General features: G+C 45.6%; 1 protein-coding gene across 1 annotated transcript in view; it reads right to left on the bottom strand.

Moving 5' to 3' along the window:
• Window positions 1-5,115: 5,115 nt before the first annotated feature.
• Window positions 5,116-26,197, bottom strand: part of LOC141996465 (cyclic nucleotide-gated channel beta-1-like) — a 33,399-nt gene continuing 12,317 nt past the window's right edge. The window contains exons 7-13 of the mRNA XM_074968490.1: window positions 24,196-24,283; window positions 20,903-20,984; window positions 14,522-14,564; window positions 13,250-13,403; window positions 12,767-12,842; window positions 10,595-10,631; window positions 5,116-6,856 (exon numbers count right to left, since the gene is read on the bottom strand). Coding sequence (XP_074824591.1) covers window positions 6,840-6,856; window positions 10,595-10,631; window positions 12,767-12,842; window positions 13,250-13,403; window positions 14,522-14,564; window positions 20,903-20,984; window positions 24,196-24,283 — 497 coding nt within the window. The 3' untranslated portion in view covers window positions 5,116-6,839. The remainder of the gene's footprint in view (window positions 6,857-10,594; window positions 10,632-12,766; window positions 12,843-13,249; window positions 13,404-14,521; window positions 14,565-20,902; window positions 20,985-24,195; window positions 24,284-26,197) is intronic.

Raw genomic sequence — 26,197 nt, 5'->3', positions numbered from 1 at the left:
CTAAGGCGTGGTCTGCTTTTGCAAACCTGCAGTGGTTCGTGTGAATTCTGTTTGTGGCTCTAAACTTTGTGACACATCCAGATATACAAAATGTTTCTCTCTCTCTGCAAATATTTGTAGGCAGCTGCTTGTCGGTGCTTTTCAAGTTCAAAGTGGGCTCCGCGGGAGAAGTCACCTGCAGCACATCATGTCGATATTTTCCTACATGGCCTCTCGCCTCCTCTGGCTCTAGCAAAACAGTTAACCCATGCAAAGAGCACGGACCCACCCAAACTGAATCTTGCCTGTGGGTTTGCAGTGAGATTCATCTTAGGACAAAACCAAGTTTGAACCCAAACCTTTTAAACTCCATGGCCTGCAAATGCACATGAATGGATTCTGATATAAAATCATAAATCCATGTTGAGCCAAACTGGAAAGAATTCACACAACTCTGAAGAGCACTTACCCTGCAATCTTTGTTTCTTCCTCCTCATTACCTTTCTGGGAACATGATAAGTGCAACCTTGGAAAAGGAAAGGTTTCTTGTATTAAATATTCATTGTCTTGCACATATTTTGAGCTTAGGTGGGAATTTGAAATCTTTAGACTATAAATATATAGCCACTTCTGCCTACAAAACTCTTCAATAATCTTCAGGTCCCCTTGGGGCAGGGGCGAGGGAATGTACCTGCTCAATACCACAAAAGAAATATCTGGAGGAGAGGGATTTGGGGAGATTGGCCATGCCTTGTTTCACAGGCCTTCATCATTTGTGGGTTCTTAGTGGGGTGGGGAAGTGAATACAGAATATCTACAGAGTAATGGAGTAAAAATGTTATAAAACAGAGAAATTCAGTCTTGGACACTAAAAATTCTACTTGCTCTGCAGGAAGAGTGTCTTTTTATAAGACAGGTTTCAAGTACTCCTTTTCTTTTTATAAGACCCCATTGTTAGTGGAATTCACCCTCCAGGGCAGGAAATCCGCTGCTGGCCATGTGGAATGTTAGGTTTCCAGGACTGTACATTAGAAAAAAACCGTGTAACATATTTTCATAACAAATCCATAAATACATTTTCAGCCTGGTGGAAGGACGCATCACTAAGCAGCAAAAAGTGAATGAATGGAACTCTGGGCTCACTTTACGTTAGCACCGTCATTTATTGCAAGGCAAGCTAATCAGTGAGACGCAATGGGATCCCCAGCTCCAGAACTGCAGAGCAGCAATATCGATCAGGGACTGTGCCCAGCCGGTTAAATTCACACATAGAATTCAGGGTCTCATCTCTGAGCTAGCAGTAAAGACAATGTTTAAACATGGTTCTAGGACCATAGGAATTGTTATACCAGATCAGTTTCTCCACCACTGTCTCTCTCCCATCTATGGTCTTATTTACACTACAGTGCGGACTGTGTTAACCAGGACTCATTGGGGGGTTTTACACCTTCCTCTCAAGCACCTGTTACTGGCTACTGTCAGCAAGACAGTGGACTCGGTGGCTCATCGGTCAGAGTTCGTTCAGGGCGGGGATGCATTCAGCGCACTGTTAAAGGGGATCCCAGCTCCCATTCTGGCATGCACTCTCCAGAGGAGTGCGGACTGAGTTAGCCAGCAGGCCTCTGAAGAGATACAGAGACTCCCATCCCCCAAAAAGCAAGCTGCTGAACGACCTCGCTGAATCATGTTTTAGCCACTTGTTTGAAGGCAATGTAGAAAAGTTAACCCCTCTTCTGTATGTGTGTGTGGCTATGCTGACATCTGTTGGCCAGCCAGGCTCACAGCTCAGTGCTTTGAGCATTGGCCTGCTAAGCCCAGGGTTGTGAGTTCAATCCTTGAGGGGGCCATTTAGGGTTCTGGGGCAAAATTGGGGATTGGTCCTGCTTTGAACAGGGGGTTGGACTAGATGACCTCCTTAGGTCCCTTCCAACTCTGATATTCTATAAATCCCAACTTCTCTTCCCTGTGGATAGCCTAGTGTGGTACTTCTTGATATCCCAAGAAATATATTCCAGGCCCAGTTTCTTATTCAAAGTGACCAATTTTCTATGGCTATGCAGGGCCATGTATCACATGTGCTGCTCCTTCCTTTCCTAGCTTCATCCAGATTTCCTTCTCCAGGCCCCCGACATTACTATGTTAGCTTGATGTACAGAATGAGATTAAACCAGCAGGATTCCACCAACAGCCTCTGATTTTGCTTTTCCTTCGTGAAACCTCCCTTGCCCCATAGGATAAGAAAAAAACTACCCTTTCTCCCTCTTCCTCCATTAGAGGATGCAGAGTCTGCCTGATTCCATGAAGCTGCAGCATTAAATCACACTACGTAGAAGGATGGATTTCCTTTGATTCTTGTGCAATACGGGCTATAATTTGAAATAATTACAGATGTATTTATTCTTGGAAATTCCTTTTCCATGTACTGAATCTCTAGCCACATGGGGCTACTTCCCACTAGGATTTTCTACTCTTGCAATGATGTTTTCCTGAAAACCTGAAATTCAGCACTTGCAAATACTTACAATTTTCTCACCACCTGCAAATGCTGTTATTGAACTCAGAGATGCTTTCACAGTACACTGCAGCCTCTATGGAAGCGTTTTAGGCTGGCCTATACTATTGACTATCTTTCGGATGCCCAGCACACTGAAGACGGTAGGTGATTGAATTCTAACAATCCAGTCTTTCCAGCAGAGGTTTCAAATCTGTAAGCTGGCGTCTCCCACAAGACTGAGGAAAAGATCAGGTACATAAATCTTTAGTTACGCTATAGCATAAGGGTCTGATGCTGCTCCCACTGAAATCAATGACAAAACTGCCAATGACTTCAATGATACAAGATCAGACCTCACACGACAGGTTTTTTTTGGAAGAGATTAGATGAATTATATGGAGAAGGGGCCAAGAATTCCCAGTTTTAACAGTAATTATTGTTTTAAACAAGCCTTTTGGAAGGGATCTAAACCCTCAAGCTTCAGGGCATAAGCCAACCTCTAACTATTAGAGGTTAGGAAGAAACTTTCCCCGGGGTAGGTTATCTCATAACTGCCTACTACAGGGTTTGTTGCACCTTCTTCTGAAGCAGCTACTATTGGACCCTGTCAGAGGCAGGATGCCAGACTTGCTGAACCACTGGTCTGATCCCATCTGGCATTTCCTATGATACAAATCCCAGTGAAATCCAAAGGAAAGTCAATTACTTGTTTTAGTAAGTTTTGAAGGTTTGCAGTGCTTATCACTTCTGTAGTCTTGTGTAAATTACCATCTGCCAACTAACTCACCCAATATATTGTATGGCTACAATGAAAGAACAGACACATATGGATGATATTCAACCTTCACAACACTCAACAGTGGAGTACTTCGTTCTTTATAATACAACAGCCCCTTCCAATATCAACCTTCTCTTCCTACCTCTTTTCTTCTTCCTGAATTTCCTCTCTCCGTGAGTGGCTAGGAGGAGCATACACTGTAAATTCGGCCTCGTTGTCCCAGTGCATCACTTCTTCTCTGGCTTCGTTATCCCAGTTAGTATCTACCTCTTCCATCACAAGATCCACCTGCCCCTCGGGGAGGATACAGACTGAAATGGGAATGGTGGAGGAAGTGGTGAAGTGAAGGTAGCCGGTTTTATAAGCATCTATCCACACCATATTTTTACATGTGGAATGTAGAACTGTATAAATATCAGTAAACAGAGAAGTATTCAAATATGCCAGAACTCAGGAAATGTAGCTCAGGATTTGAATCATTTTCAGTCCTACTGGAGCTGTGATAGACATTACTTTTGTGCAGTTTTCCCTAAGGAAGAAGTTCAGGGGTTCCATAATGGGTGTGGATAGGCCAAAATAAGAATCAGTCCTGCCTATGAAAAATGGCTTTCTCTGTACTCATAAGCCAGGGTCAGGTCTTCAACGGGTGTAAATTGGTACAGATCTGTTGACTTTGTTGGAGCGAGACTGATTTGCACCAGTTGAGGATCTGGCCCATTTATCTCTGGGCCATGATCTGATCGTTCTTGCAAAAATATGCAATGGTGGGGAAAGACCCATAGATTCATAGATTCATAGATATTTAGGTCAGAAGGGACCATTATGATCATCTAGTCTGACCTCCTGCACAACGCAGGCCACAGAATGTCACCCACCACTCCTGCGAAAAACCCAGAGAGCTCTTGGTCACTTGCACTCTACAGCAACCAGAATCCCCTCCTTATACATGCTGGGTGAAATTCACCCCAGTGGAGGGACATGGCCCCCTTCCCTTCCACTCTGGTTTACAGGCTGGGGCTGGGGCTTGTGGGATCACACCCTGCGCTCCTACAACACTTGCCTGGTTCAAGTCCTAGTCCAGTACCTCCAGACTCCTTCTGCCTGCCTGTGTTCTCAGCAAGCAGAATGCCTCCAGGAAGTGTTTCTGGGCCAGTGCACCTCCATGTGTAACCCTTCTGCTGCAGTGCCTGCTGAAGTCAGAGTTATCCCCAAGTTTGAATTAACCCTGCCCTATGGCATTATACACTGCACACAGGAACTATCCTCCACATCCTAGTCATTTGCCAACACTGCAGGGAAATAATACTAGACAATCTAATGGTCCCTTCTGGCCATACGTTCTATCAATCTATATGTCATGTCATGCCGTGCGTCCAGAAAGGCCAGCAGGCCAACTTCCTGAGAAAAGCTCAGAGTACAGATCTGATCCAAAGCCCAGTGCAGTCAATGAGATTCTTTCCATTATCTTCAGCAAGCATTGGGTCAGGCCCCGCTGTCCATTCATATCTTAGATGCATGCGAGAAAATGAAGAAGAGGAGATAACGCTACCCAGACCATTTAGTACACAGGCAGGTAATTATGGGGTCTCACTAACAACTCGATTCAACAACTCTTGGCCACAAAACACATGGAGCCTATGATGAGTTTAATAAGAAAGTATGCATCAAATTAAAAAATACAGAAAGATAGAAAAAGGACAGTTATGATCCATTTTTATTCCATCACATGTGCACTCAGTAATACACTACAGGACATCATGCTAACACCACACATTTCACTTTGTCTTTATCTAATTTTTTTACAGAAATACAATTATGAAAACACAAAGAAGAAGAAAGACACTTTTCTACTAATCTCGGCTCTTGTTTTTAGAGTATATGAAAACAGGGCAACACAGAGCACTCAGCTACCAGATGGGCACATTATAAAAACACAGCTAGGATATATTATTTTGGTTGTGTGGACAGTAACTCCTTGTTAAGGCTGCCTATCTTGTAAAGGAAACTAGTGGGGAACAACAGGTTGGCATGAAAAGGAGGCATCCGATGGTTTTTGACAGGCCAGCCCAGAATGCGTTGTGGGGGCATACTGGAGATTTTCATACAATGGCCCCTCTTGGAATAATTTCATTGCCAGAGAGTCACCCTGACATTTTTCAACACACTAGATCTGAAAAGTGACATTGTCTAGGGAAAAGTCAGCTATTACTCAGGCTGAATTAAGTTCACCCTTGTGAAGAGGGCCAGCACCAGGCCTAAGACAAAAGAATCCCATGCACGGCTACAGGCTGGGGACCAACTGGCTAAGCAGCAGTTCTCTAGAAAAGGACCTGGGGATTACAGTGGAAGAGAAGCTGGATATGAGTGTGCCCTCGTTGCCAAGAAGGCTAACGGCATATTGGGCTGCATTAGTAGGAGCGTTGCCAGCAGATCGAGGGAAGTGATTATTCCCCTCTATTCAGCACTGGGGAGGCCACATCTGGAGTATTGCATCTAGTTTGGGGCCCCCCACTACAGAAAGGATGTGGACAAATTGGAGAGAGACCCGCGGAGGGCAACAAAAATTATTAGGGGGTGGGGCACATGACTTACGAGGAGAGGCTGAGGGAACTGGGCTTGTTTAGTCTGCAGAAGACAAGAGTGAGGGGGGATTTGATAGAAGCCTTCAACCACCTGAAGGGGGGCTCCAAAGAAGATGGAGCTCAGCTGTTCTCAGTGGTGGCAGATGACAGAACAAGGAGCGAGGGTCTCCAGTTACAGTGCAGGAGGTCTAGGTTGGATATTAGGAAACACTATTTCACTAAGAGGGTGGTGAAGCCGTGGAATGCATTACCTAGGGAGGTGGTGGAATCTCCATCCTTTGAGGTTTTTAAGGTCTGGCTTGACGAAGCCCTGGCTGGGATGATTTAGTTGGGGTTGGTCCTGCTTTGAACAGGGGGTTGGACTAGATGACCTCCTGAGGTTTCTTCCAACCCCAATCTTCTATGATTCTATGTGCCATGAATTTTACCTGATAACATTTGCTATTCTGGGTCAGACCCCACCACCCCCACATGCTAAAAGCAGAACAGCCCTGTAGTGGAAGAGAGAGAATACAAGTCTCCAGTGAGAAGTTAAAAGCAATTATTGATTCAAGCTAAGTCTTTGTAAAAGAGAACTCAATTGAAAGAAGTGAGCAAGTTGCAGCTGGCGTTCTCAGGGTGAAATATTTGGTATGTCGTGGCTTTTAAAAACATTTTATGGTTTCAGAAGTGACGGGAAGAGGGAAAAATAAGAAGCTCTCTTTTTGGAAGGGTGCATGAGGGATATATTTCAGTGCTCACATGCAGTATTTGTACAGCCTCACGGCCATTACTCCCAGCCACGTTCTGAAGCGCCCACAGCTCCACCTCTGAGTTTCACAGATACCAAGTGAAAACTGTAAAAGAATGAGTATTGGAGGTGATCAGAGTCAGATTGTCTCTAGGAGCAGAAAAGGAAAGGAAGAACCTCCTCTCCCCTTCATCAAAGAGGCAGTCAGTCACATGTCTAAATCCTGTGATGGAGGCGGTTCTCCAAGGTCTTCATTTTCCATTTGTTTCAGAGGCCCTAAGCCCCTTCCCCCCCTGAAACAAAAGGAGAAGAAGGATTACATTAATAAAGGTGCTGGCTGTTTGGATTGGGAGCAGATCAGTCATTCTATCCAGTCACTGCCTGCATTTGTCGCATAAAACGATTTAAAATGCCACAACACACCAAATCAGAGATTTCACTTAAACCAGTTGTAGTAAGAAGAGGGCCTGAAACATAAGGCCTTATATTAGATGCCTGGTATGAGGCCTGAGGCCTGGGCTAAGGTATTTAAAATCTTGCTGATATGAAGCAAAGTTAAGTTGTGAGCAAGAGGCAGGCCCTGCTCACAGAATTCGGCAAGCATAGGGTTGATATTGCAAAAACATATGTTCCTAAGAGGTGCTAGGCACAAAACACTCATGCAAGCACATTCCAGAAAGGTGGTACCAGAACACCCCAATAAACACATTCCCCAAAGATAACAGGAACATGCTGACCCATCTTAAGGATAAGGTCAGGATGACCGCATGATGAATAGAGGTGTTTTGATTGCACCTACAGGTACGAGGCAATGGGTGGTGCCCTAATACGTTAGAGGTTGGCACCCTAATATGTCAAGGATGATACGTAACTTTTGTATTGCTGTAAAAAGATGCACCTCAGAGGAAGTGTCTTTGTCTGGCCTAGGGGATAGTGGAAAGTCCCACCACTAACTGACCCAGTCCATTGTCACGGGCATACATGTGTTAGTGTACCTGTAACCACTGAGCAAGGGCATTAGCACCGTGCTTCATCAGCAATGAACCTGACCAAGTGTCTTCGCTACGAACCAAGTCTGTGAATGTATTGGGTGGTTCGCTTAAGGTCTGCTGTGGCAGCTGTCTGCGCAGAGCTGGGACAGCACACAGGAGAACACCCAGGAGAACACGCACGCAGCCAAACATCTGACAACACCAGTCATGCATGGAGGGTGAAATTCTACCCTATGCACACAGCTAGCACAGGGCTGCTACTCCACTTAAATTCCACTTAAAATAGGGCTTCAGAGGGACTTAAGTGGAGTATCAGCCTTGTGAAATTCACCCTGAAAGTAAGTGTGACAGGTTCGGTCACAGAGACCCCCTTGGAACTGTCACCTGATGTGCTGAGATTACCTCTGAGCCTGTTTTCTCTGCCAGTTTGGGACTTCAGATCCCTGTCTTGTTGAGCCTGACATGCTAGCCAGCTGCAACACAGACCCAGGGTCTGAACCAAGCCCCCAAAGCTGCAGACTTAACTGAAAACAGCTCAGCAAGTACTCCTGTCTCCAGCATCCAGACACCCAGCTCCCAATGGGATCCAAACCCCAAACAAATCTGTTTTACTCTGTATAAAGCTTATACAGGGTAAACTCATAAATTGTCTGCCCTCTATAACACTGATAGAGAGATATGCACAGCTGTTTGCTCCCCCAAGTATTAATCACTTACTCTGGGTCAAATAATAAACAAAAGTGATTTTATTAAGTATAAAAAGTAGGATTTAAGTGGTTCCAAGTAATAACAGATGGAACAAAGTAAGTTACCAAGTAAAATAAAACAAAACACGCCAGTCTAAGCCTAATACATTAAGAAACTGAATACAGGTAAATCTCACCCATAGAGATGTTCCAATAAGCTTCTTTCACAGACTAGACTCCTTCCTAGTCTGGGCCCAATCCTTTCCCCTGGTACAATCCTTGTTAGTTCCCAGATCAGGTGGTAACTAGGGGATTTCTCATGACTGGCAGCCCCCTTTGTTCTGTTCCACCCCCTTTTATAGCTTTGGCACAAGGCGGGAATCCTTTGTCTCTCTCTGGGTTCCCTTCTAAATGGAAAAGCACCAGGTTTAAGATGGATTCCAGTATCATGTGACATGTTCACATGTCCTGTGAGACTTCATTACCCACTCGCTGACACACATGTATACCGAAAGGCTTACAAGGAAACAGAGCCATCTACAGTCAATTGTTCGAGTCAATGGGAGCCATCAAGATACTAAACCACCATTAATGGCCCACACGTTGCATAATTACAATAGGACCTCAGAGTTATGCTTCATATTCCTAGTTTCAGATACAAGAATGATACATTCATACAAATAGGATGAACACACTCAGTAGATTATAAGCTTTGTGATTGTCAAGGCTGAATCCCCACTCTGGCACCTCAAGTGCAGGAAGTGGGGGCCTGCAAGGATTTTAAAAATTAATACTGGCCACTCTAGGATTGTATTAAACTCTCAAGGTTATAGCTTCTTTCTTACCTTGGCTTGGTAAACACTGCCACCACCCAAATGCAAAAAAACCCCTTGGAACCCAGGAAGGAGCACTTGGCTATTCCTCCCTGTGGGGTATCCTCAAGCCCTTTCACCTCCTGGTCAGTTGTGCAGTGCATCTTTGAAACCTGCCCATCCAACTCCCCAAAGAGCCAGAGAAGAATTCTCAAGTAATTCAAGCAGATGACATCATTCAACCTTGAATGCTTTTATTTTAATGATTTTATGTCCTGTTTCAGGAAAGCCTAGAATAGAGATTTCTATAAAAGCCCACAAAGAAAAACACTCTCAGGAGTCCCGCAAAATCCTCTGATGTTTAAGTGAAGTCGAGATGATGATAGCTATATATTCCACCTAACAAATACATCCTGCTACTACTTGCATACCCTGTTTCACTTGCTGAATATAAGAGCCACAAAAGTCATACATTCCAACACTAAATTGGGCAGAAAAATCCAGATTTCGTGGAGGGGAGGGGAGGGGACCCAACTCCTGCCTTATTACTCCAAATTCCCAATTTGGGGAAACATCCCAACACATTGCATGGAAGCGAGTTTAAAAAAAACAAAACAACCAAACTGTCAATGATGACAACTAATCAACTATGACAAAAGTGTCGCATTTTCCTGTATGCCGGCCTTCAGTGTTGCCATGTAACATATAGCTTACATTATCACACAACATCATAGCATGGTTTCATAATGCAGGATGAGCTGTACTTAGCCAAGGTAGAGATCATCTCATTTTTTAACTGCAAAGTTGTGCTGTGCTATTCAATGGTGGGAGAGGGTAGTAGCTGGGGCAAAGTGCCTTGCCTGTCTGTCTCACCAGGGGCCCAAATGTGTCACCTGTTGCAAGAGTTACTTTCGCCATACCCGTGCAGAGGGATTTTCCTTCTAGACCCCTCAAGCCCCAAGGACATGCCGTAGAGCATCAGGTCTAGGCTCACATGTTAACGTAAAGAGGAAGCTTTGGAGGGGTTTAGAATGTATATTTGTTCCAAATTCCAACCACCTCCAAAGGTCGGCAAAATGTCCTCTGGCATTGCCCAAGGGTGCACCTCAAAGTGGCTCATATAAATTCTGCTTAAAGATCGTCTGACAGTGACAGACTCACTCCCCAGTTTGGGATGTTCTTCATATTTGGAGAATTTACCCCCAGAATAGGACTGCCTTTCACACCGAGATCCAGACCAAAGAAAAGGCTCTGAGAATCAAACAAGCATCCCAAATCTACTCTGCACAGATTGAAATTTACCACGAATGTACTGCAGGTCAAAACCATCTCAAAAATGCAACATTGACATTTTAACAATATTGTTCCCCCAGCTTCTCTAAACACTTTCAGAACCTCTGCAGCGTGGAACCCACCCCAGACCTACCCGGGGATGTCTCTATACCGAAGCTGCAGCCCCTCTTTCTGAATCAGGTTTTATCAATAAAGGCCAATAATACTTGTCAACTGAAACTGTGTAACGAGAGGAATTGGTTACTTACTCTCTTCCACTGGGCACAAGGTTCCAACTTCTGCAGCCTATGAAGAAAAAAGGAAACAGTAAAATATTAATTATTGTTAACTATTTTTGACTATAGCCTCTCTCTTGCTTTCTCTCTCGGTGTTAACACTCTTCCCCTCTGGCAATTCAGTAGATGGCAGCCTTCTCCTTTGAGTCAAACCCAAACCAGTACCCCAGCAAGTGATGCTGTGCTGTTAAAAGCCTTTTGCATGAAATATAAAAAAAAGGTCCTATCTGTGGCTGTTAAAAATACCATTGCACTTTTTGTAAGACTGTCAGGGTCAACCCCAGCGTCCTGGCCAAATGTGTCCATTCTACCTATCTAAATTCCCCAGGCAATTTCCATTAGATACAGTATTTTTCTCTCTCCTCGTTAAACTTCTCTATACTACCAGCTGTGTGCTGTTAAACAGCTGTTGTCTCACCCCAAAGGTGACTGCATTTCAATGTCGGGCAAAGTGAGTTATTCCGATACTTGACAAGAGAGGGCCAAATTCTTCTCTCAGTGAGGTTGCTGTGGAGCAACTGAAAGTCCTTGGCCCACAGTTTGTACATTTTATTATTACGGCTTGCTCACTGCTTGGTCTGGGCAAGATTGCTAAGTATTGGCACAGATAGCTTAACCACACAGGTTTTGCTGCAGTCCCCAGGGCTAGTCCCTTAACAGGTCTTCCTCCTCTAAGGCAGAGGACAGCCAGCATTGCCAGATTTAGATCAATGACTACAGCACCGTTCTTAAAAATCAGCCCAATTTATCAAGGCAAACAATGCTGCATGGGGATCTCTTTTAAGGCACTAAGGGCTAAGCAAAAAACGTGGGATGGCTCTTCCCCGGCTGACTGAGAGGTCTGGCTGGGGAGGGTAAGGGGGTCAGAGCAATGACAGAAGCATGAAATCTTTCGTCCGCTCTGCTCAGATCCAGGCACAGAACATCAGGTGGCAGCCTCTAGCTTTCTTGGACCAAAATGGAAAACAAATATTAGGCCAAATGCTGCTCACGGTTACACCAGCGTGTACTATGGTTCCACGTGCCCTCTGCACTGGCATCAGAGCTGCTGGGATGTCCAGGAGAGTACAGGCTGAACCAGCAGGAGCTGTGTTCCCTGGAGCTCTGGGAGATATTGTCCCTCTAAACTCACACAATGGTGAGCATAACGCAGCCCGAAGGGTATCCTGGAGGATTTGGGTTTTGTGCAACTTTGTTGTACAATGTATTTAAATATTAACAAAAATAGCATGAAGCCCTGCACGGCACATCTGAGCTGGAGAGCAAGGGGTGCTACAGGAAACCTGGGAAATACCTGTGGGGAACCTCCCAGAACAGACTGAACATGTGGCCCTTTCACAGCAAGTCAGTAGAACAGAGGAGAGCCCCGCTGAACATGTCGGAGCTCGGAAAGAGGACGTGGGGTGGGGATTACTAGATGTCGCAAAGTACGGATGAGCGATGCTGTGCTGACCAGCCCATGGCTTATATCTAACGGAATCCAATCAATCGGAGTATGAAAAATGGGTTGGGTCTGGTTTTTTTAACCCGGTCACTGCCACTGGAACATCCATGGCTACTTGGCTTGCTTGGAGGAAGAACTTCCAGGGCTGGCCTGGTTGGTTCTTTGGTTCTGAAGTAATGAAAGGAGGAACTTCATTTTCAGTCCCTGTAAGTTCTTCCTTACTTTATATTTGAGCTTCATTGATTTCAGTGGGAGCAGGATCAGACCTTTCAAGTGTTGGTGATATGGGAACATGAGAGGAACTGTCAGACCAGCTCAGAGCATTGGTCTAGCTAATTCAGCAACTTTCCTTCCGCAGAGACCAACACCTGAGGTTTTAGAGGAAGGAAGGGAAAACCGAGCTATCATACACAGTTTGGAAACACTGCGCATGGGGGTGTGGGAATATTTCCTCCTGATCCCTGCAGGTGACCATGGTGTGAAATGTCACACTGCACATCAGAATGTTGCTAGTGGTGATAGAATTAGCCTAACTTCTACGACATCCTACCACAGTATTTGACCTCCATGGGTATTGATGCGACTTTGTGCAGAAGAGACCCCACCTGGCCAGCCCAATGTTAACACATCATCATGGGAGAGCCCCACCCATCCCCAATCATTAGTTTAGTCTCTTTATCATCCCCACCGTAACCACGTACCTGAGCATCTTGCTTCACTCTGGCCAGAGGCTGTGGAATCACCTTCTCCATTCCCTGAACAAACCACTCGAACACCCTGCCAGTCAGAAACTCCTGTTAAACTCCTGTTACAGCCCTTGCTTTCTTCATCGGGGGGGTTTGCATGCAGCTTGAGCCAGGGCAGACTTAGCACCACAAAGGGCCCGCAATGCAAGAAGCGAATTTACCCTATATCTGTGTCCACCCTCTGCATATTGCTCTGCACCAATTAATTCAATCAATCAACCAGTGATAAGGTGCCAGAGGTGGCTAGACGCACTCGGCATGTTCTTGGGTTCCCGCCATTAGAATGAAAGTTCCACCAGGCAAACACGGGGGGATGCACACGGGGCAGCAATGGAAAGGGCCAGCGGATCAAAGTGTTCGGGAACCCAAATACCTAAGACACCAAGGACCGTCCCAAGGCGACAGTGGAACATTTCAGAAGGATTCAGGCTGCACTACCTGCCACCGTCGCCCCCCAGCGTCTGAGGAAAGAGAGATGTGCCGAGTCCCACCAGGCTGTCTGTAGATGCCCGCTGTGAGGTTCCCGATACGCTGTGACTTGCTTGAGAGCTTCCCTTTAGTGCTGTCCTGGTCTTACTCACTTTCCTTTCTGCTTGGGATTGTTCACAGCGAGAAAGAAGCGACATCGTGAGTTTCATTGTAAACAGTGAAGGCCTTTAAGGCTTAAGCCATGTAGGTGAAATCCACCCTTGTGCAGAAGGCCAGACCCAATGAACATCACTGGAGCCACATCCGTCTACCGCAGCTCAGCACCCAGCCCCAGGTCAGAACGAGGTCCATTTTGAGGGCATAAGTGGGATTTAGATATTGCACCCACAGCGTGTGCCAGCCCCGCTGCACAGGGGAGAGCTTCATGCTGTAGGACTTGTAAGAGCGGCCACCTGCTCGTTGATTTGTATTGTAGTGGCACCTGGGGCCCAAATCATGGATCAGGGCCCTGCTGTGCTAGCCACTGGACAAACCCAGGACTTAAAGGCAGTCGCTGTGCTGAAGCGCTTACAATCTGACAACCAAAACACAGTATCAGCACCGCTCTCCGTCACGTAGCTGCCTCATCCCAAATGATCACCAGCATTTTGAACTCTAAACCCTGTTAAAACCATCAGCAGCAGGAGAAGAACGGACGGAGGGGAAGCTTCATTCTGTATTTTCAGTCATTGGTCTCTGAAACTAACCAGCACCACATGGTTTGGTTTGTGCTCAAAAATGAATACAGCACAGAGTCTAAATGGCATCAACATTTTAAAGCGCACAAGGGGAAGTTTCAGAAGGTGAAATGAAAACTGAGGTTCTGTGGAGCACTAAGGGATAAGACTCGGCCCTTTAATCTAGTTTTATAAACATTTATAGCAAAGAATGCCCCAGATACCTTCGCTCTGCTGCCAACGTATCAGTACAGGATTTCTTCGAGAACTAGGAAGATTACTAACTCCGTGTGCCAGTACAAATTTCCCATGAGTGCTCGGATGCGTACTGGCCTAGGATTGCCATATGCACCCGGTTTTGACAGCAGCAGTCCCTAGCCAGCACAAGTACAAGTAATCTACTTCCTTTCACTGCCTGCAACTCCAAGGCTATGAAAGCAGGATACCGAGGGAAACCAGTGCAGTAAGATCTTGGAAAGAGACTTGGCTATAGCAGACTATGAAGTTTCCATTCCTGAAACTTCTACAGTCGGGCACCCCATTCACCCCAGCAAAAATCACTCACCTTCTCTTACGGCTGCCTCTTCAGATTTCCCCTCCTTTACATCCTGTCATACAAACACATATGGAATACACTGACATGCCGACGTCTGAATTAAAGTGACAATGCAGCTAATCGCAACACCTCTGCCTCCCATCTGCGTTCGTTTTCGCATGCCTTGGCCTGACAGCAGAGATGCCCGGCAGAAAAACAGTAACCAGCATTTATAAAATTAACAGAAATGAAGGAGTGATTTCCTTGGCTCCTGCTACTTCCCAGGCAAATGTACAACTCTGGTTTATCTGACAGCTCAGTTCTACTTTGCCATGTTACCCTTCCCAGTATCAATACCCCTCTGGGGGAAATAAAAGTTGGCAAAACGTATCTCCACTATCTTTTTTTGTTAATTCGTTTTAAATTTTAAAAAGCAGCCCCTGAAGACTGTAACACCCTGCAGATCCCAAGGAGCAATCAAAACGAAACTTTCTGCGTACTTGAGAGCTAAGCTTAGACTTCATGGTCCTGTCTACACTAGGGGAATTGGTGGTAGCACCAGTAGGAATATTTCAGTCAAGATTCATAGGGCCGATTCTGATCTCACATAGGGTTTATACCCATGTAATTCATTTCATGTAATGATTTCAGTGGAGCGATTCAGGTTTTACACCCATGTAATGATTTCAGGGGAGTGATTCCTACATACACTCATGTAACTGAAAGCAGAATCAGGCTGTCACCTACTGGGGTATAAAATAAAACGTTGTTTGTTTTCTTTTCTAGATGCTCTCAATAGAAGATCATCAGGTTTCCCTCCCGAGGGGTTTGTGTCTAGATAGAGCGAGCACAGGGAAATCAGAAGCACGCTTTTCCCTTTGATCTTTCACTGACCTGACCTAAAGGGCAGTGCTTCTTGCTCACTTTTAAGTTAACATACCCTGCTTGGGCTAAAGATGCTTCCGCAAGAGAATCCTGCCTGTCAATAGAAATCTGTTTATTTTTGATCCTCAAGCTTGTGTGTATGCTGAAAATAATTTTTTCTCCTCTCCTGTCAGGTCAATGTTTGGTCCTGGATCGGCTGGGCAGGCATAAAAACAAGCAGGAAAATACCCCCAGTTGGATCAGATAAAGTATCAAAGAAAAATGGGTTCATTTTCTTCGCAAGAGATCTCTTCTTGAGGTACAACTCCATTCAGAATTAGCCCAGATGATTTCCACTGCTTGGGTATTTAAGAATATCATTACAGGCATTATTACTGGAAAGTCAGAACTACAACTGTCACTGACCTTAACTGACCGCAGATTACCCAAGAACAAAGTGGTTTGCAGGACAGTGTGTCCCTGTACAAACCACACTGTATCACCACACTTAAGTCTTCTGCTGCCTTTAGCTTGCTGGGGATTGTTTAACTCCGAATGTCCCAACCTTCATCACTATGGGTCAGATGCTAGGTGCTCTTTTAATGCAGAGTTTTACTGTTTAATTTGTAAAACTGGAAAACAAGTAGGGGTGGAGGAAAATTTCCATATGGAATGGTCTTCACTAGAAAATTAAGTCATGTCAAACCATGCCCTTGAGGAGTTGTGCCAACAAACAGAATGTTAAACACCGTTAAGTAGTCCAGGTTACAGGAATCACGATACTTAACATTGTGAGTAACACCTGCTAGAACCAAGGGCTAACCACAACCAGCTGACACAATGTTAAACACAACTTGTTTCTGTCTGCACGGACTCAAAATTGTTTTACTATCGTGTTAGTTAACATGCTTCCTCAAGCTCATGTTCTTATATGACCTAATTTTCTAGTGAGGACCAGCCCATAAACAGCCGTAACAACGTTTACAGTGTCTGAGCCGTTAAAAAGTCAACGTATGTGTATTAAGCCCCATAGATGCCTCATGGAAACCAGTATGTATGAGACAATCCTGCTGTTGCGTCTTGTGTTTACTGTATTTACCTTCTCATTTTTCATTTCTAGAGACGGGTGGAATGGGAATCTTTATTTTAAGAGCTCATCCTTCACCCGACGTATAGGGCACTCCAGGCAAGGCGAATAATATGCTTGCTCCAGCAATTCTGAAAATTAGCAAAATGGAGGCTGGAGTGACACGGGGAGTTGCTAATGGAGATTTTCACCCCTAGTTCACGAGTTCACATATGGACCAAATCAATAGTAACTGGAAGCCAGGATCACCTGAAAGCTGTCTGGAGGCTCATACGAAATGGGCTGGGGGGCTCCGTCTAGTGCTAGGGGAAAAGTGTCCATATCACAGGTGGTACTAACTGGCCCCTTTATTGTCCGCAGCATTGTTATAGCCTTGATGGTGACTATGACTGGAGGGGTGTTAATGGGCCACTTCACCGTGAGTGGTCCCTTGAAATGTGTTCATAGAATCATAGAATATCAGGGTTGGAAGGGAGCTCAGGAGGTCATCTAGTCCAACCCCCTGCTCAAAGCAGAACCAATCCCCAACTAAATCATCCCAGCCAGGGCTATGTCAAGACTGACCTTAAAAACCTCTAAGGAGATTCCACCACCTCCCTAGGTAACGCATTCCAGTGCTTCACCATCCTCCTAGTGAAAAAGGTTTTCCTAATATCCAACCTAAACCTCCCCCACTGCAACTGGAGACCTTTACTCCTTGTTCTATCATCTGCCACCACTGAGAACAGTCTAGATCCATCCTCTTTGGAACCCCCTTTGAGGTAGTTGAAAGCAGCTATCAAATCCCCCCTCATTCTTCTCTTCCGCAGACTAAACAATCCCAGTTCCCTCAGCCTCTCCTCATAAGTCATGTGCTCCAGCCCCCTAATCATTTTTGTTGCCCTCCTCTGGACTCTTTCCAATTTTTCCACATCCTTCTTGTAGTGTTAACTCCTTGTGCTAAACAATCTGTTCCACCTTGTATTTAGCTGTGAAGCTCTGAGTACGTTTCCCAGATCTGAAGAAGAGCTCTGTGTAAGCTCGAAAGCAGAATTTGGTCCAATAAAAGATATTCCCTCTTCCACCTTGTCTCTCCAATGCCCCCTTTTTTGACAGTTTCAACAGAAAGATCACAGACTGAATGAGCTCCAAAGACTGAATTGCCCTCTCTCCCCTAGAAGCAGTCCCTTGGCTTCAGGATTGGAGACGTGCATATCTGCTACTTATGTTGCACTGTTCTGGAGACAAGCAGAGGACTCCAGTCTCCAGTGCTGTTAAATGGAGATTTTGCACAGAAGGCCAGAAGGGGCCACTAAGATCCTCTTGTCTGAGCTCCTGCAGAATACAGACCAGAAAATTCCATCCAGCCATTCCGGCAGTACAGGGAATTGCACTGCCTTATTGCTAAGTGAACGCTGTTGAGCCCAATAACTTGTAGCCAAGCTGCAGCATCTTTCAGAATAAGACCCAGTCTGGATTTAAGGGCTCCAAGCAATGGTGCATTGTGCCACATACCATGTCTAGCAGTCCCAATGGTTAATTACCCCCTCTGTTAAAAAGTTGTATCACTCATAGAATCATAGAATAATAGATAGATTAGCAAAGCTTTTGACATGGTCTCCCACAGTATTCTTGCCAGCAAGTTAAAGAAGTGTGGGCTGGATGAATGGACTATAAGGTGGACAGAAAGCTGGCTAGATTGTCGGGCTCAACGGGTAGTGATCAATGGCTCCATGTCTAGTTGGCAGCCGGTATCAAGCGGAGTGCCTCAAGGGTCGGTCCTGGAGCCGGTTTTGCTCAATATCTTCATTAATGATCTGGAGGATGGTGTGGATTGCACCCTCAGCAAGTTTGCAGGTGACACTAAACTGGGAGGAGAGGTAGATACGCTGGAGGGTAGGGATAGGATACAGAGGGCTCTAGACAAATTGGAGGATTGGGCCAAAAGAAATCTGATGAGGTTCAACAAGGACAAGTGCAGAGTCCTGCACTTAGGATGGAAGAATCCCATGCACCGCTACAGACTAGGGACCGAATGGCTCGGCAGCAGTTCTGCAGAAAAGGACCTAGGGGTTACAGTGGATGAGAAGCTGGATATGAGTCAACAGTGTGCCCTTGTTGCCAAGAAGGCCAATGGCATTTTGGGATGTATAAGTAGGGGCATTGCCAGCAGATCGAGGGACGTGATCGTTCCCCTCTATTCGACATTGGTGAGGCCTCATCTGGAGTACTGTGTCCAGTTTTGGGCCCCACACTACAAGAAGGATGTGGAAAAATTGGAAAGCGTCCAGCGGAGGGCAACAAAAATGATTAGGCGTCTGGAACACATGACTTATGAGGAGAGGCTGAGGAAACTGGGATTGTTTAGTCTGCGGAAGAGAAGAATGAGGGGGGATTTGATAGCTGCTTTCAACTACCTGAAAGAGGGTTCCAAAGAGGATGGATCTAGACTGTTCTCAGTGGTAGCAGATGACAGAACAAGGAGTAATGGTCTCAAGTTGCAGTGGGGGAGGTTTAGGTTGGATATTAGGAAAAAAATTTTCACTAGGAGGGTGGTGAAGCACTGGAATGCGTTACCTAGGGAGGTGGTGGAATCTCCTTCCTTTGAGGTTTTTAAGATCAGGCTTGACAAAGCCCTGGCTGGGATGAATTTGCTGGGATTGGTCCTGCTTTAAGCAGGGGGTTGGACTAGATGACCTCCTGAGCTCCCTTCCAACCCTGATATTCTATGATTCTATGATGCTATGATTTCCAGTTTGAATTTTTCTAACTTCATTTCCAGCCAGTGGATCTGGCTATTCTTTTGCCTACTAATTCAAAGGTCCCCCTAATATCAGATGGCTTTTCCCCATGTAGCTACTTACAAACCGAAATCGAGACGCTTCTTAACCTTCTTTTTGAAAACTAACTAGCTTGAACTCCATAAGTGTCCACTTGCAAGGCATGTTTCCCAGACCTCACTTTTCAGTAGCATGAAACTAAGGTAACGATTTAGAAAAAGATGGGTCAATAAGTAACAACCCCTCTAGAAAGCCGCTTTCCCCAAATTGCAAAATCATGGTTTTAAGAAAGAGTCACCGTGGGAAAACTGAGGGTGGAGTGTGCTTGAGATCGAGAGGATACCATCACTCCTGAAGGTCAGAGGACTTGTGTATGTGTCTGTGTGTGCATGGGCTACCACGCACGGAATACAGCATCTCTTGATGACACAGTTGTCTGGCAGAGCGATACAGGGAGCTGTCCCATGCTACAAGTTGAGCAGTTCCTGTTATCCCAATGTCTTAAAACAACAAAGAAGGAGTGGGGGGTCTCAAGAAAATTATTTTAAGTAACTTTACAAATTCTGGAGACCGTACAAAGAAGTTACTAAACTGATCAAAATATCAACATTAACGGCCTAGCAGATAGAGCACACGACTGGGAAGCAGGAGCCTGCATGCTATTTCTGGCTCTGCCACTGGCCTGCCGGGTGACCTTGGTCAACTCACTTCATCTATCAGTGCTTCAGTTTCCCCATACGCAAAACGGGGGTAATGATACTGACCTTCTTTGTAAAGTGCTTTGAGATCTTCTGATGTGACGTGCTAGGTATTATTGTCGTCATTAGCAGGGGTCTTTCTATGACAACATAGGCTGATGCTTGAGCCTATTCAGCAGAGGACCCCAAACTGTGGGGCATGCTCCCCCACCCAAGCCGCAACCCTGCTCCTGGCCCAGCTCCGAGGGAGGCAGGGGGGCACGAACAGGGGTAAAGGGGGGGCGCGACCCTCAAAAGTTTGGGGACCACTGCTGGGGTCTGGAGAACAGGAGGCTATATGGATCATATTGTCTTATTATAGTGCATAAGTACCCAAAAAGGATCACACAGGCTGGAATAAAGATCTATTTGAACTAAGTAGTTACAGGAGAAATCGACAATGCTGGCATTCTTTTCTTCTGAGGTTGATCTGTGTTTGGAATTCTCCATAGGCGCTGGTAGATTCCACCTTGTGGGGATTCCAGAAAAAATAACAACAGCAGCCAGATGAGTGCATGGAGCAGATGCTTAACACGGATTTCTGCTCCCCTGGGGAGTTTTGCCTGCATCAAATCTGGCACAGGGAAGCAATTTTCCCCACGGCCATATGGCCAGGGCCTTCCTTGCTTGTCACTGAGCATAGAATGTTCATTAAGATCAGGTGGGCAAACTCCTGTAATTACAAGGGGCCTCAGACAATGGTAATCCCTAGTCCTTCCATCTTCCTCCTCTGTGTTTCAGTAATCTCAGACAAGGAGGGGGCTAGTGACCATCCTGCAGGGACCTGTGGGGAAGAAGGGGTGAGGGAAGCCATTGCGTGTGTGTATGTGTGTGTGTACACCTGTAAGCCTATGGAAAAGTGGGGCTCGTCATTACACATTGGGATGTGTGCGCTCATGACGTGTATTGGTGTTTCTCTTGTGCTGCCGTGACTACGTCTCTTCTTTGTCTTTGCTGCACTCACCTCAAGCTTGTTCATGTTTTCCGGCTGCGGGATCATTTTCCCAAATCCCTGCACCAGCCAGCTAATCACCCTGCTGCCAGTCCTGCAGAGAGAGATCACCCACTGTTAGGACAGTTCTCCTTCTACCCTCACTAGAGCTGGAGCAGATCCATTCCCCTCTCCTCTCCTGCTCTCTCCTCCGGGCCCTGGAAGATTGCTCTCGACCGCGAAGGGCCAAGCAGCCTCGGCTGCTGTGGAAAGCCCAAACAATCAGGTTTTTTGCAGAGGCTGGGGAAAAGACAGAATCTCTCCCCCCTCCCCTCTCAAACCCAGAGTTGGGGCACAGAAGAGAGACCCGAAGCATCTCCACAAGGCACTCTCCTCCCGGTGGTACTGCCATCTGCCAACCTCTATATCCCTTCTCTGTGGGTGTTTTGGCCAGCAGATCTCCATAGTTCACAGGACCAATGGTCATACCAATAGTCAGCCATGGTTCACCCCCAAATCACCCCCTTTTCCTGCACGGCTACATGGATTCATAGAGTTTAAGGCGAGAAGGGGCCATTAGATCATTCTGCACATCAGAGGCGAGAGAATTTCACCCCATTAACAGAGGCAGTCACTGTGCAGCAATTCTTTGCAGCAGGCAGAGAGAACCCCAGAGCCACCCTTGGCACGATTAGATCATCTGGTCAGACCTCCCCACACCAGAACTCAGCTGGTCCATTGCTTTCCAGGCCACATATCCCCAAGCAAAGGGCCCTAAATCCCTATCAGTGTTATACACGTATAGAGACTAGCTGGGGATCAATATAACAACAGAGCCTTAAGTGCAGATTTATACATAGAGGAAGAGTGAAATTGGCATGACAGACAGAAGGGTGAATGAGGCTCAGATGAATTACCTGAGACAGGGTAGAGCTCAGAGGGGGAAGAAGGCAGAATTCTCACACTAGTCTACCAATAAATCCCAACCAGAGCCATCAGAAATACTAGTGACAGGCAAGCCGACTTTGTAAAATAAGCCCCATCAAAAGACCTCATGCAAAATCAAAACGTCCAAGCCTTTCCCTGCAATTCGCACACGTGCACTCAGCTTCATCATCGTCTGCATCTCTGTGCTTCCCAAATTTGAGTTAGACTAGAAGGGGAAGTCCCAAAACACTATGCAAAAACCTGTTCTCATAAAATTTCCAATCCAGTTCTGCAGAGCCAAGTGTGCGGGAGTTTGGTTGCGATTTAGAAAAGCGTCTTTAAGCGTGGAGAGAGTGTTGTCCAGTGTAGCCTGACTGATTATTGCAATTATAAAATTGCTTATTGGGGTGCAACATGCACTTGTCACAAACAGCAGGTTCTTTATTCAGGTGGCTACTTAGCGTTAATTAAAAAGATGAAACTGGTGAAGCACCCAGCAACGCGATGAGATTTAGCTAATATAGACAACTATTGAAATCACAGAAAAATTTATATACATAAGTATATGAATCAGATAACTACAGTGAAGTGTTTCCTACATTGTTCATACATACAGGCTTGCATTATGCATACTTACAACCTTTGGAGACATTAGAAACAAAGCTAGGAGGACCAGTCAGTGGAGCACATCAGAGTGTTGGTACTGATTTAGTTTACAGCATCTCGAGAATCCAATGTACCCAGAATTTAGGGAACTAAGTTACGTCTTTTATACCCATTCTTTATGTAACCATTGAGAAACAGAACCCTTTTTGATGCTCTTCTGTGACTATAATAAAGTTAACACCTGCCTATTATCCATATGTGATAATCTGGGTGTCCATAATTATACTTCCGATCACTGACCTAAGCAATATGAGTCAATCCATTTCTTAATAGACCATCTGCATCACTGTGGTTTAACTGCCTAGTTACTACGGTACAAGACATTGCAGAAAATCCCCCAAACTTCCTCTTACTTGGGCAACTTGCGGTGTACCTGTGCTTCTGTGGTCACTCGTTTGCTACATCTAATAAGAAGGTATCATTCATGACCTAGGGTTCAGTCCTCAGACCTGCATTAACTTCACTTAAAATTCAGCCTGTGGCTGACTAAAATCAAGCTTTTTACACCGGGCCTTTTTATTCTAACAAAGCCTAGGAACCCAGTTACGTGTGCTCTCCTGCTTGCAGTTACCGCTTCAATACTGCTTCCATTATTATTTCTATGAGCAGACATAGTAGACAGATTATATTTTACCCAACCCTATAAACCCTCCAAAATTAGATCAGGGGTCCACACCAGGGAATCAGACAGTTCTACCCCCAGCCCTGCTACTGACAGATCTTGAACAAAGGTTGTGTGATCTGAGCAAATCACTAAACTTCTCTGCGCTGCCAAATTAAACTCACCGGGAGCAGGAAGGATCAGAAGTGCGATGGGCTGTCATCTGCTAAGTAGCCTGAGGGACTTGGGTGCCCTCCTGTTGAATGGGGCTTAAGTGCCTCGCTGCCTTAGGTGTCTCTGGGGACATCTGAGCCATACTTTTTAATGAAAATATATGGGCCGTGTGGGGCACCCGTCTCTCCCTCTCTGCTAATCAAACTAAAGAGAAATATTGGGCATTGCTTTTGCCTCCTCCAGGATGAGACTGTTATTGGTTCTCCAGTGGCACCCTGCCTGTCCCGGGCTCTGTACTTTACTTGTACCTCATTGCATTCACTGAGCAAAATGCAGAGCTACATCAATCGTGCAGCCCAGGACCAGCAGTGTAAGAAAAGAATTACACTGTCCGCGATGAAGTATATCAGGCAGAAGGCCACGGCGAGTCACAGGAGCCGGAGGCAAGACACCACGACAAGATTTTAAGGACAAATGGATTTTTAAACAAATCTGCATCACCACTCTGGAGACAGACTCCCTGTGGCAACCATGATCCCAGCATTGCCCTACAGAGATTCCCCTGTTATGGGATGTGAAGAGAAATCCAGGCTCTGTATTTGTTCAATCCTGGGCACTCAAGCCAATATGGAAGGCCCACCTTCCCTTAGAGCAAGAGGTAAAGACACGGGCAGTTTTCAGTTCAATGAATAAAAAGGGTAGATTTTTTTCCACACACCGTCTCCATTAACCTTCAGAGCAACGCGCTATCCCAATCTCCCCAGCAGCACGGCAGTCATGAGCATTTTAAACCCAATCTGGCTGCTAGTCAAGAGGGAAGGTGGCAAACCCGCTTGGGGTGGCTATCAGATTAGAGTTTCAATGGATAAACTCATGTGCTTGAAATAAAAAAGGAAAGTGACTAAATGGACAGGTGCTACCATGCTACACAGCTTTCGGGAGGCTTAAGGGAACTTACCCTTTTTCTGAGGCATTATTATCTGAGCTGGAATGCAACTCGCTATGATCCTGAAGCTCATCCTCATCTGGAGCGAGGGTTGTTATCTCTTGAGGGGGAAAGTAATAAAAAGACAGCATCAGGACAGTTAACCAGCTCTGCTGAAACAAACAATGGGGACAATGCAAAAGACAAGATTGCAAAGGGCCCTGGTAGGTTTTAGCCACAGCTGATTAACCCACAACCACCCCATCAGTCATTGGGTTTTCTCTGCAGGTGGTGTTGGGGACCTGTGATGTACAGGAGATCAGACCCTTCTGACCCAAAACTCTGCAGAAAAGGACCTAGGGGTTACGGTGGATGAGAAGCTGGATATGAGTCAACAGTGTGCCCTTGTTGCCAAGAAGGCCAATGGCATTTTGGGATGCATAAGTAGGAGCATTGCCAGCAGATCGAGGGACGTGATCGTTCCCCTCTATTCGACATTGGTGAGGCCTCATCTGGAGTACTGTGTCCAGTTTTGGGCCCCACACTACAAGAAGGATGTGGAAAAATTGGAAAGAGTCCAGCGGAGGGCAACAAAAATGATTAGGGGACTGGAACACATGACTTATGAGGAGAGGCTGAGGGTGTTGGATCATATTAAAGAAGTTCTGTATTAAAATCACAAATGAGTTTGATTCCCCATAGTTTAAATTCCAGGGTATTACTAATTAAGAGGTCTCTTGGGTTTTGGTACTGTTTCTCTCCCTCTATGTGTGAAACTTGCAAGCTGCTAATTGTGTTAGTACATTCTAAGACAGAGTCTGTTCTCAAAGCAATTCACAGAGACTCAAAGCAATACTCTAACAACAGAAACAGCACCCAGAGACTCCCCGCCCTTTTGTTGTATTAACAATTGTGATTAAAATAGAGATAGAGGATGTATGTGGACGGATGCTTGGTGTGGATAACAACTGAATGATCAGGGAGGTGCCAGCCTAAGAATCCAGTGTCCATCGGCTGAAGAAGGCGTCAAGTGGAAATAACCAGAGGACCCCCGGAGGGCAGACTGGAATCCACCCAACAGCCTCAAGAATGGGAGAACCAAAGAACAAGATAACTTCTTGGAGCCGTCAGGAATGTGCTATCTGCTGATTGATTCAGCAACAGCATGATGAAGCAATTCCCATAGACTGGCATAGGAAGAAATTCCTATAAAAATAGACTCTTAAAAAGTGAGAACTTTGGGGTCTGATTCTGCAAACCAACTTCCAGGAGCATCAGATGAGCATCTGACAAGGCCCTGCTCCCTCCTCATGTCCAGGCCACCTGGCCAGTGGCTTGGCATGAGCAACTCTAAGGCTGGTAACTATGATGACAACCTTGCAGAACCTCTGTGTGTGTGTGTGTGTGTGTGTGTGTGTGTGTGAATGTGTGAATAAATATGAGATTGAATGGAATGTTATAGCTATAACTAACTGCTTACTATGATAACAACCTTGCAGAACCTGTGTGTGTGTGTGTGTGTGTTTGTATGAATGAATGAGTGAATAAAGATGAGATTGAATGGAATGTTACAGCTGTAACTAACTGCTTACTATGATTCTTTCTGTATTCACAATAAATGTGGTATTTTGCCTTTTTCCCTTTAATAAGATCCTGCTGGTTTTTAATTTATTGGTACAACAAGGGAACTGGGATTGTTTAGTCTGCAGAAGAGAAGAATGAGGGGGGATTTGATAGCTGCTTTCAACTACCTGAAAGGGGGTTCCAAAGAGGATGGATCTAGACTGTTCTCAGTGGTAGCAGATGACAGAACAAGGAGTAATGGTCTCAAGATGCAGTGGGGGAAGTTTAGGTTGGATATTAGGAAAAACTTTTTCACTAGGAGGGTGGTGAAACACTGGAATGCGTTACCTAGGGAGGTGGTAGAATCTCCTTCCTTAGAAGTTTTTAAGGTCAGGCTTGCCAAAGCCCTGGCTGGGATGATTTAATTGGGGATCGGTCCTGCTTTGAGCAGGGGGTTGGACTAGATGACCTC

Source organism: Natator depressus, chromosome 12 (assembly GCF_965152275.1).
Source record: "Natator depressus isolate rNatDep1 chromosome 12, rNatDep2.hap1, whole genome shotgun sequence".
NCBI lineage: Eukaryota > Metazoa > Chordata > Testudines > Cheloniidae > Natator > Natator depressus.
Note: the sequence above shows the minus strand (reverse complement) of the source record. Positions and strands in the feature narration are given on the sequence as shown.